Source organism: Cryptomeria japonica, chromosome 4, assembly GCF_030272615.1.
Source record: "Cryptomeria japonica chromosome 4, Sugi_1.0, whole genome shotgun sequence".
NCBI classification, from domain to species: domain Eukaryota; kingdom Viridiplantae; phylum Streptophyta; class Pinopsida; order Cupressales; family Cupressaceae; genus Cryptomeria; species Cryptomeria japonica.
In genome coordinates, this window is record NC_081408.1 from 723,048,417 (window position 1) to 723,061,098 (window position 12,682).

General features: G+C 36.5%; 1 protein-coding gene across 1 annotated transcript; it reads right to left on the bottom strand.

Annotated features, from left to right (window-relative positions):
• Positions 1 to 348: 348 nt before the first annotated feature.
• Positions 349 to 11,622, bottom strand: LOC131057085 (serine/threonine-protein kinase Nek5). Its single transcript, XM_057991274.2, has 14 exons — positions 10,687 to 11,622; positions 9,130 to 9,196; positions 8,955 to 9,020; positions 8,618 to 8,664; positions 8,434 to 8,479; positions 7,998 to 8,078; positions 7,746 to 7,788; positions 7,529 to 7,578; positions 4,743 to 4,824; positions 4,572 to 4,621; positions 4,202 to 4,275; positions 3,854 to 3,905; positions 3,118 to 3,729; positions 349 to 2,968 (listed from the first exon to the last, which is right to left on the bottom strand). Exons 1-14 carry the CDS (start codon positions 10,833 to 10,835, stop codon positions 455 to 457), a joined length of 3,933 nt encoding a protein of 1,310 aa, XP_057847257.1. The 5' UTR covers positions 10,836 to 11,622; the 3' UTR covers positions 349 to 454.
• Positions 11,623 to 12,682: the final 1,060 nt, after the last annotated feature.

The following is a 12,682-nucleotide window of genomic DNA, read 5'->3' on the forward strand; positions in this document are numbered from 1 at the left end:
TGATAATTTCCTTCAAAATTTGGAGTTCTGAGAAAATTTGAGCTAAATTTAAGAAGACTGCCAATGCATAACTTTTAGCCTTTCAGCTCTTTGAAGAACTTGCATAATTGTCATACTTTTGGCCTTTCAGTGTTTCACAGAACTTAATGTAATTTGTAATAGCTCCGCGGTACATCATAAAGAAACAAACAAATAGTGAATTGTAAATGGAAGTTCGCATATCATAAAGAAGATAACCAAAAAAAATTGACTTCATGTATATGTCTATCTCTAGCATTGTCAGTAGTTTTAGTCATGTCAAAAACTCCAATAAATATTTTAGTATAGTAGATACAATAAAGCATGCTGTTCAATCCAAGAATGAACTTCACAATATATTTAAGGTTTTAGTGAGTTTTTGAAAATATTACAGTATTATTAACAAAATAACGAGAAAAAATTATGTCTTTTCTGTTTAGGTGTTTTCCCCTGAGTTGGATCTGTTGTGGTGTTCTTCACAAAGACTTCCTTTCAAGCTCTGTGCCAACCAAATGGCTGTCTCTCTTGGAGAAACCTTCTCCTTTCCAAAAGGATTTAGTACTCCTGCTAGCTCTTCTAGTCGATGTTGTTTAAGTAACTGTGCACAGAGCTCTAGCAAAGCTTCAAGGGCATCTGCTCTTTGGCGATATGACCGAACATCAAGTCCCTTTGTACAGTTCTCTTCTTCTTTACAAGAGCCATTTTGTGAATTTTGTTGTAATACATGGCTAGTGACAGTAGATACTGAAGGCACAGCTAGTACTTCTAAGCCATCCCTTTTTAAATCTAGCAATGGCTCAATATCCACATTTTGCACATCCATTCCTCCTGTCTGCACCCCTGACTGCTCACTGCCAACTTGAAATGTACTATGACGGATAACATGTATGATATTATTGAAAGAAGGTTGGACATGTATAGGAAGTTTCTCATTTATCTGGATGGTTCCTTTTTCCTGAGTTCTGTCATCATTTCTGTTCTCTTGATCAGTTGTACCCAGACATTTATTGTGACTTGTAACAGTTAAACAACTTGCAACATCAGAATCTTCCCTTATCATAGATGATAGGCAGGACTGGTTATCTCTTTCGTAGCCAAAAAGAGGAAAGTTAGAATGCCCAAGCTGAGTCTGTAACCTTAAACCTTTCTCTTCCTCAACTGCAAACCTGTCGTTATCAGCTGACCTAGACTCAGGTAATGGAGATGATGATACACTGATCTCTGCCGGAGTTGCATCCAACCTTGGAACATTTACAGAAACATCAAAGAATTGGTCATTTGCTTTTGTTTGAATTTGGTTTGGGTCCAATTGTAAAGTCTGCTTATCAGATACTACATTTGAAGGTCCCAACATGTCTTTCATATCACCCCCATTGGTTTCACACATATTTTGTTTCACTGTCAAAGAACTATCGGTGGAATTTATCTTCTGGACATCAAAACATACCTCAACATTTCCATTGGTACCTTGGTAACAAGGTTTTCTAGTAGGGATTGCATGCTGTTGACCATCAGGAAATGATTGTTCAGAGGATAAATTTGATGCTTCAACTGATCTCTCATCTTGTACAATTTGTATAGATCTGTTCATAGAGATGATCCCTTTGACGTAAGGAGATGCATTAGAATTTGCAATGCTGATCAGTGAAGACTGCCCCAACCCTTCCCCAAATTCAGGAGATCTGTTGCTATATTCTGCTGATTGTTTACAGGTATCTGGCAAGCTCCGTGATACAGAGATAGCTTTCTCGGCCATGGTGGTGTCTAAAGAGTATGACTGCAGTGGAATATTATGACTTTCTTTAAGACAAGACATGTTTTCTCCATGTGTCTGTACAGAAGCATCATTTGAAGTTCTTTCTAAACAGTTAATATCAGAAGCTGAAGTGACTTCTACAGTTGGAGAAGATGCTTGAAATGCTTTGTCTGTCCGTAAAGCTACACCATTTGGTTTTACTTCTTTTACAGCATATATTACTTCAGCCTTTGAATTGCTATCTAAAGGACACAAGTTGATCGGAGTTTCCTTCTTGTCAGGATAGACTATATGTTCTTCCTCTGTCTGTATGGAAATTTCACTATGGATTATTCTTTGCGAGATGGGTAATGCAGGTGAATCTGCAGTGTTAATACAGGAAGAAGATTGTGCAGACACATGCCGGCTCTCTAAATTGGATGGAACAAGTCCACTTGTTGAAGTGACTGAAGAGCTGTTATCACCTAATACAGTTTGAGTTGTACTATGAAGAATATGATCTTCTTCCTTTGTTTGGGTATAGGCATCTTTAGATGCTAGCCTATGTAAATGAGGAATTAACTTATCACTTGCAACAAGAACTGGACCATGGGGATTATTTGACATTACCTGTGCTTCAGCTGCATGTGATATACCTTCTAGTGCTGTGCAAACTTGTAGATCATTTGGTGTTAGAGAGGTACCACTAACCAAAGCTCTTTGTGAAGCAGGGATGGATTGGCCATTCTTGTCTGTGCCTAGAAAAGAAGATAATGTTGATACATCTGGAATTTCAGAAGGTGGTAACTTACATTCTGGCCTCGCCTCTATATCATCAACAAGATTTACTGCTAAATCTTTTCTGGTAGTCGGGTAAGACTGATTAGACATATTCTGACCTTCATGTTGTTGTTCGGAAGGTTTTTTCTCCTCAAGGAATTCCTTCTCACATTTGTTAGATGCTGTACCATTGTTGGGTGAATGAGAGGAATGATCAGAACCACTAGCTCCTGCTGGTGGTGAATTCCTTAATGACCCTGAAGGTTTAGAAGGGGGAGGAGGTAAAGATTTTCTGGATGAAGTGGCAGAGGGCGAAGTACGTGACCTTGGCTTGCAAGCCTTTGTTCTATCTTCCGCAGCCTGCTTCACATGTGTAGCTGGTGGTGTCCCTTCATGTCTAGGTTTAGTTCTTGGTGAAGATTCGGTGACAGGCAACTGCATCCAAAAAATGATTTGCAGTTAAATTTAAAAATTGTATATGATTTGCAGTTGACTTTATAGATTGTGTGCCATAAAATATAAGCAGTCTACTTTGAAATTGTAAGTCTTGTAAATAAAGGAAGAATATAAGTAGGATAACCCACAGGATGTTTTGGAGGAGATGCTGGCGGTGGTATTTTGGTCACTTGAGGCTTTGCTTTTGGTGTATTTCCACCTTTGAATGTATTTCCAGCTGGGCTGCCTGAAGCAGCTACTCGGCTCACCCTACCTTTTGGTGTGGATGTTTTCTTGGTCTCTTCACTCAAATTCACAGCTACATCTTTTTCATCATTAGGCTCCCTGTCAAATTTTGAATTATTCTCATCTGTAGCTGGTAATGGAGATGATTTAAATCCATTTTCTTCAGGAATACTGTTTTCCATGGGACTAGGTACTCCAACTGTTCCCTGTCCTGAGCTATCAGAAGGCCATGATTGGCCAATATCTTCCACAAAACCATTTAGATTGTCTTTGGATAACATATCTCTACCACTTCCTCCATACTCACAAACCACACTTTGGCTCCCTTTCCCAATAGAATTGAAGCTATCCCTATCAGCACTTGAATGGCTACTGTTCTGACTTTCTTCCATTTCCTGAACATCATGCACTTTACTAATCCGCCTAGATGGTGAAGCACAAACCATGAAATTAGTTTGTGCACGACACTGAGAGATAAAAGGTAGCAGAAATGGATCACTCAATAGTTCAGCAGCCTGGATTACATGTATACATTTATGACTCATATCAGTGCAAAGATAAAACTAAAAATTCAAGATTCTAGAAAAATATTTGTAGTATCTATTAAAGAGAGAACAAAATTGAAGCCAAACACTTAACGGTTGGTCGATGCTCTGGGTTCTTTCGCAGCATGCATTTGATTAGGCGTTTCCTGTTGTGCATTTCAATCCATGAATTAGAAGTTAAATCCAACAAATTGCTTGGTCCAGCATGTAAAATTGTTTGTTAGATTTAAATTTTCTAGTGCCCACTTAAAATCATATGTTGATTCAGATGGAAACCCAATGGTTAAACAGGAGTATCTAATCCTGCATTAGGCTAAAGTTTTAATTAGAAACATTTATTATATCATATCAAGGCTACAAAATACTAAGAAAGATCCAAAAGTTTTAATTAGTACTGTTTTTCAGTAACGCAATCTCTACATGAAAATGAATTGGAACTTACAAGGGAGAAGAATACATGCTAGGTAATGGACCAATAGCTGAACGATTTATCTTGCTTATAAGTCCTGCCATATCCTTAAAAACCCAAAATAAGACATTGTAAGGCCATTGTTAAAACTTTAACTTTAATTGCAGAATCGGTGAGCAGAGTACACAAGCTATTACCTCAACATTCAACAAGCTAAAAACATATAACCTTGACAATAATATGTCAGGGGATGCATTGCAGTTCTTTCCAGGTATTTACACAAAAATATGATCCCAAAAGAAAATTTGCAGCTAGAAAATTTCAGCTCTCTTGATCACTTATACACTCCAATTTGACATTAAAAATTTCTTAAGGACATGACCCTATACAGAGGTAAGCTTACAAATGCTCTGAATGCAGGTCGATGAGCAGTCATCTCAAACATACAGCAACCTGAACAAAAATAAACTTGTTTAGATGCATGTAACAGAATTGTTGAGCATTTATTTAAGGACAAAAAACACAGATTCTGCAATCTAGAGAATTAAACAGAATAATCAAGTAAACAACACACCTAACGACCAAATATCTGATTTGAAGCCATAAGGAATATCTGCAAGTAGTTCAGGACACATGTAATTCGGTGTGCCGACAACCTGGGTGGTCAAATTATTAGTCCGGAGTTCAAATCAGAAAAATAATGCTCCATATCTATGTATATAAGCTTTACTGCGTCTTACATTCAATCTAAGGAATTGTCAACTTAAATAAATCTGCCTTAATTTCTATTTTTAAGGACAGGATATTATATAAATACCCAGAATGGTGTTACAATATTTTTTCTCACTAGAAACAGTTGGAATTGGTTTGAAATCTTGAGTTTATAGAGGCACAGCTCCCCAGTTACCAGACAATAATGTCCAGATTGTTTGAACCTGTGCATTCTCGTACTGAGAAATTGTGTGGCAATTACATGTCTTGAAAAACTCTTGCATTGAAATGTAGGGTATGTGGCAAAGTACATTTCTTGTAGTGAATTTAAACTGGAAGCTTGATGAATTCATGACAAGAGCAGATTAAATTTTAATCTATGATAATGTTTACTTCTACTTTATTTTATCTGAATTTCCTGTAAAGATAACTCATCCTTTTTGGAAACTTTGTAGACATCACCTTTGGCAATAAGGTACCTTTAATTTTAACATTCTGTAAAACTTGTACTATTAAAAAAGAGTCTGTCCAGCTTGCCAATTCATAGTAAAAAACCATTCAGATAAGTAAAATGGACAAGGAGAATACATAACTTTGCACTACTCTTTTACTTTTCAGCTCAGATACTGGGTTCTTCTATTTTAGCCTGGGTCCTGGTACGGGTACTGCTCGGGTACGGCTTGGGTTCTTCCTGGGTGCCTGGGTTCTCTGTGGGTCTTTATGTGAAGAACCCAAGCACACAGGAAGAACCCAGAGCCGTACCCAAGCATAGTTTCAAAGATTAAAACCTCAGTTTCACTCTCACAACATTGTGACATCATTTTTTATCAGAATATGCCAGCAAACAAACAATTAAATATCATTTTAGTTGCATTTGTGAGCTATACATATGAACATGGGGTAGGTAAACTTTATATCAGAATTACTAAGATTAATTTCAGTTGATTTACATTATGCATATGTAGCAGTTGTTTGCTTATGTTTTGTGAAATCACTTTCTTTGTGTTGTTGATGATTTGGCATTTTGTCAACTGTTTGAAAAATGAAATTGAACCAGCTTCTGCCCATGACACAGCTATTGGTAGTGGCAATCCAATTGATCGTGGTTCAAATGGAATTGCACCAAATGTTGATATTGACCTTGATGCTTCTGATAAAGAACATGAATATTAAAATCAATTATAATTTGAATTTTCATTGTCTAATAACATTTTGAGACTTTAGAATTTTCATTTTTGCAGATTATGAATGAGGTATCAAAATATTCTCTCTTTTGATATTTATTGATATTTATAGGCAATTATGGATTAATGAGTATCACTCTTCTTGTAGTTATACACTAATATAGTTTATATTTTATAATTTTGATGTTTGAACTTTGAACATATATATAATACATACATACATACATATATATATGGACATACCCATACCCATACCCAAGGAAAACAAAAATGTGTCATGCCCGCAAATCCATACCTGTACCCGAATCGGTAACTTAGCTTTTCAGTATTTTTCTAGAGTTAGTAGGATGCTTTGAGTTTGGAATACCCTTAGTTGAAAAACTCGGACTCAGCAAAAACTTGGCAAAAAACTCGGCCACTTAAAAAACTGCTTAAATTTCATTAGAAATGCATTTTTTTTTTTGCCAAATTCAATGAGGATATGCATCCAATGAGTCAATAAATGAGTACATAAAAGAAACAAGCTAAGTCTAGTTATATTTGACTGATTTTAATGCAAATTGGGTACAAAATGGCATCCTCGTGTGGAATGCTAATGGCTGATAATCTAAAACAAAATGAAAATAACAAATTGTTTTTGTAAAACTAAAAGTAAATACTACATCAAAACATTTTACTTCTTCCTCTTCCCAGCTCTAGTGAAAACTAGGGGAGAGGTAGAACCAGAGGGTAGCTCCTCCACCTCGCCAAAATGAGGTTGAGGGTAGCACCCCTCGCGAGGATCTTAGGGTGAGAGAGAGGTAGAGAGATAGATCTATATCTTCGGGGAAAGAGTAGAGAGTGATATAGAGAGTAGTAGAGAGAGGGGATAGAGGAAGAGTGATAGGGAGAGAGATAGGTCTAGAATTCAAGGCAGATAAAGTGTTTGAGATAGAGAGAGAGAGAGAGAGAGATAATGTTGATAGGAGCCTGCTGATTACTGAAATTTGACTAAGTCTCAAAATTTAAATTGATAACTCCTAGAAACCACTCTCAAACATTCTACCAATATATACATGAAATATAACTTCAAGTACAAGAAAGGAATGTCTTTTTCCTTTCTTATACTTAAATGTTATATTTTATGTATATATTCTGACGAAGAGAATGAGACTGACTTGATGAAAAAAAAATTTAGATAATCTTTTGACGTGTTTGGGTCTCTTTTTTTAATACAGCTGAGTTTTGTCAAAGACTTTCTGAACTTTTTACAAAAACTCGCCAAAACTAGGCAAGTTGTCTCTGCAAATTTTTAGCTGAAAAACTCGCAGAGCGAAAAAAACAAATACTTTGTAAGTATTTCAACTATGGGAATACCTACAAATAGTAAAACACAAAATAAGTTGGAAGAAAACATAACTTGTTTTGTATTTACTTCAAAGATTGCACACTGAACTATCATTTGAGAAGTTACGATAAAACTAACCGAGGAAGTAAGATCATCCGCTTTCAGCAATTTTGCAAGGCCGAAATCACCTGCACATGATTTAATTATCAGAGGGGAATCTCTCAATGGAAGAGTTTAGAACAGTCAAGCTCCAAATGTTTGTTAATTCATTTCTTCGGATCTCTTAATGTTGCAAATTTATTGAAGCAGGCAAACGTCTATAAACCTTTTTTCTGTTATATAGCTTTCAACTTACCAAGACGAACAGCCTGCTCCTTTGTCAGAAATATGTTTGAACACTGAACCAAAAGTAATTATAAACAATTAATTGGGGCTGTCCATGAGCATTGGTCACTAGCAAGGAGCAAGTGCTTCGACACATTTGGAATGTTAATATACTAGCTTCTAAACATTGTATAGCTTGACGTGATTGCAAGATCATACAAACTGTGGTAACAACACCATAGTGACAACAATAAACAGTTACCTAAATCAATTACTGATATACCTTGAGATCTCGATGAAGAACATGATTTGTGTGAAGATAATCCACTGCCAATAACAATTGTGTGAACCATATACACAACCTCTGAGGAAAATACACAACAGAGAATTAGTAAGAATGCTTCTGGGATAAACTGTGCAGATTTAACTAAAATGCAAATTACAACAGAGAATTAGTTCAAATTCATACAAATAATTTAGTAATCCCAAAAGATCCCACTACAGAGGTAAATTCTCTGACAAGAAACTTAAAATGATTTTAACTTTATGTGGATAACTGTTCTCTTCTGTAGAGTCTAGACCTCTAGGGTCTTTATCCTGGTTTAGATTTAATATTTTTATTAAACCAAAGAAATAATATGATCCATACTACATATAGTTTCAATCACGAAAATTAAATGGGATACCACCAAATATATATAGAAAAAGATAAAACTCACATCTTCAGGAAATAGTGTCCCATTTGCTTTCTTAATCAGTTCTGCCCTGTGGTTTCATTCACAAAAATTTTAGATACTAGTTTTCTATTTACTCATTCAGCAAAATTTGGAAAAAAATTATAACATTAGGGACTGGAGTGTTTTTTTCAGAGAGATTATTTGGCAAAATAAAACTAGCTCTCACATGTCTCCGCCTTCACAATATCCTGTTACAATGCAGACATAACACCCCTGAAACAACAACCAAATTTCAATTCGTTAGAGAACCTCTAGATTATTGTCTGTCCCTACAATTGTAATCTTAGTTGCTAATCTTAGTTTGATTATCAATTTTGGGTTCCATGGCAGAAGGTGGACAATAAAGTACAGACTACAGCAGTTTCCTAGGAGGTAGAAGCCAACATTGGATGAGAGTGAGGAACTCAGATATTAATATCTTCATCCATTGCTAATTTGCCTATGATCGATCAATATCACCCGTACAGTGCAAAACTTAAAATACAGCTCAAAGAAACGTATACCTTCTCCACCCAGGCCTCTTTATAATCCACAATATATGGATGTCTAATGCGTGAGATTAAAGCCATCTGCAACCAACCCAAATGGGCACAGACTTTGTAAGGAAGTCATTGTCCATGTGGAAGCCACAAAAGTGAGAATTAAAGAGATAAAAGTATTGAAAAATGAAATGAATACCTCTTGATGAGCAGAACGCCTGCATCTGTCTGTTTGACGAGCTAGGCGAATCTTCTTCAGCACATATCTGCAAAATGCCAAAAAACAACTTAAGTATCGTTGGGCCATTTTGAACTGTCATGAGATTGAAAGCAAGTGCTGTTTTTAAGCACTTGAAGAAGAGAAGAAGCTGAACCTCAAACAATGGAGCATCTTCTAGAAGCCACACCATCTATGAATTTATCTTCCATAGAAGATCCTGACAAGAAAGAAAGAATTTTTCCTCTCCTAATGTAGAGCCATTGTTAAGGGAAGTTCCTCTGAGGGATTGCTCAAGATTTGGAATGAAAACTATGGCCATAATTTGAAAAGAGGCCTAAACTTGGCTAATTCTCCTAACAGAAGGATAATTTAACTTTTAATGTAGAGGCATCTCGCTAAGATTAAGCTAAGAAACAGTGCACATCCTAGTAAAGAGTCACTCTTAGCAGGCAGCTGCAGCCGCATGGATTCATTCACTAAATGCATAAAGGACTCTAGTTATAAGAAGCGGCATTCAGCTGCAATTGAGCATCTTATACACTCATGCATTTTTCTCCAAGATTCTGGCAGTGATTCCTAAGCAAATATTGCAGTTGAATTGAGCTGAATACTTGTCATGTAATAGCATGTACTAGCATTGTGCAAAGAATATGATACCGTCAACCCCTCATCAGCATGGAAGTAAACTAACTACAAATCAGAGGGATCCACATAACACTAACACCATTTGGTAATGTTAGTACCCATTGCCCAATGAGGTGGGGCAATGTCATCACAGAATCTTGTATTCTACACGGGGTAGATTAGAGCTCTAAACAGGGAACTCCGCTTAAATTTAAGAGATTATTGATGTAGAAAATTTCCAACAAGGATGTGCCATGTTAATAGAATATTTGTAATTAAGAAAATATAAGACAGACTACGGACAACAACCACAAGGCTAGGGGATTCATAAAGCACAGGAATGTAGGGAAAAGGAAGAGAGGTAGTTAATACCGCAACCTAGAGACTCGCCTATGTTTGCTTCTGCATTAGCAAAGTATTTAGTCCATAGAGTGCTTAACGTGAATATAACTTTAGGTAGCAGTGCTAGAGGTTTTAGTAGCACTGCAACCAGTATCCAAGCAGCCCAACATGACCACGCGCTAGTTTTGAAAGCTATAATACTAAATACTGACACTAAGAGAATTATTGCCACTTAGAATACGTTTAACCAATTAAGCACATCCTAGAGTCCTTGCGAACCATAGCACACTGTAAAAGCCAAAGCCTACCGAAACCTTAAAAATCTCTTGTGAGCTGCCATAGTTCCCCCAATAAATGACAGCTCCTTCTGGACCAGAAAAAAACATATAAGCTCTTTCCTTTAATGAGACTCTGATATTACTGTCCATGGGTGCCCAACCCACAAGGGCAAGCTCTCGCTGAATCATTGGCATTGTGCCCAACTAATACCCAACAGACTCTAGAATCCAAAGGGCATAACTACAACTTTGTGAAATAGAAATAAAACATTAAAAAGAGAGATAGCATTACTTTTTCTTTTCCGTCTTGTGATGCACAAGAATAGCAGCACCAAATGCTCCCCTGCCAATCTGCTCCATCATCTCATACTGCTCCATTGTCTTCAGATCTCCCTGCAACTCCACCGTTCCAAAGTTTTCACACAGGGACCCAGAAAGCATTCACACAAAATGCGGTTCTTTCTTCATGTCTGTTATCTGATCTAAAGTTTTTGTAGCACTAAAATCCTCAAACATATGTCCATGGAAGTCCATAATATGTCAAAAAATCTGCGTGTCATTATTTTCATCATAGCCACTTTCAGATCCCTCCCCAACGACACCAATTACACAGCTCACAATATGTCTTGTGAGAACACAACAGACAAGCAACCTGCTGAAGCTTTCAACACCCCCCAAACTTATTCAATGTCTCTGTACTTGAAACTTCAAAAATCACATTTAATGCTATGACAGGGAATGTGGGTGCCTGTGAATTGATCAATGTATGTTTTGGGGGTTACAGACACAGCTCCTGCAGGTACACAGACATGGCTTCTAGCGATGACAGTGTTGATGTGTTCATACTTTGTATTGAAGCATTCATGTCCCATGTGATGTGTGATTTATCTTATTACTTACTTGATTAAAATAGCCCACTTAAGGCCCATTTCCTAAGAAGCTTTTTAGCCTTGTCAGGCCCCACATCCCACCAACCTTGTATTCTACTTCAAGCAATGCATTTGGTGGGGATAAAAGCTACTACATATCCTCTCCTCTCACTGTAACACCCCCCACCATTACCACCATAGTCCATTGCGACATTGCAACCTTGATAGTGAGCAGATTTCTAACAACACAATTTTGTGTTTTTTTCTATAGATTCAACCTCATTCCGCCATTGTCGTCAGCCAAAAAGTGATCCCAAATGAATTCTTAGGAATGAAACAACTTTTTTATAGTACTATACCATTTTGATAATCTGGTCTATCCACCTTTCTAACATCTGGGTAGAAAAAAAAAAGTCATTACCATCCATACCTTGGTCCATGCTTACGTGTCAGACATTACAATGAATGCCCACATGGTGATATGTCAATATATTATTGACTAGAAAGTCGGACTTACAGAATGCTGCTTTGCTTACGTTATAAACATTGTCTTCCCATTGTTTTGCTGTAGGGTCCATTTGGATGTTCATTCTTAACCCTTGATAATGTTTTGATTATAAAATTGTGATTTAGCCTTTGAATACTTTCCCCCTTTTTTAAATCTACTTGGGTGGCCCTGGCCCATTGAACTTTCACAGATACATTAAATGTATAGTTGGTATATGATGATCTGATACGGAGAATATTGAATGTTCCCCTGTATGTACTTAAAAAAGAGGATTAGGTAAGTGTGAGATCATCTTAACAGAGTTAAACTTGCATTTAGCATGAAATCTCGCGTTCGCTAAAAGGAGCTCAAATGACCGTCAGGTACTAAAGTTATTTGAGACACTGTAAGCAATTCCATCCCATTATAGGTTGGTGCCACAACATTTTTAATGTGGTCCAGCTAGGTATAATGTACACCGTGGTTGGAATCGAGGAGAGTTATGAGGAGATCAGTTATTAATTAAAAAGTTTATACAAGATAGTTGAGCTCTTTAGATTAAATGGTAAATTTGGAGCTTCTCATTGTACATCATGATTCACTCATTCAAAGTTCAAGAAACTTTTGTGTAAGTTTTAAGTAAGACTAGATCAATTTTGGGCTGGGGTTCCATGAGTAAAAAATGTTTTGCAATTCCAATGAAATATTAATTTTGAATTTTTGTTGTGTTTCATTTTGAATGGTTTATTTTAAGAGTTTGTAAGTTATTCAATTAGTTCTCTAGGTTCTACAATTTGATAAAGTTTAGGATGTCTATTATGAAAAAAAGGGCTAGGGAATGTTACATAGTTTTGATAAGGAAAAAATTAATGGAACTAGCACTTGCATTGTAACAAGGTGCAATGGTTACATCGATTTTAACTTACATGTAT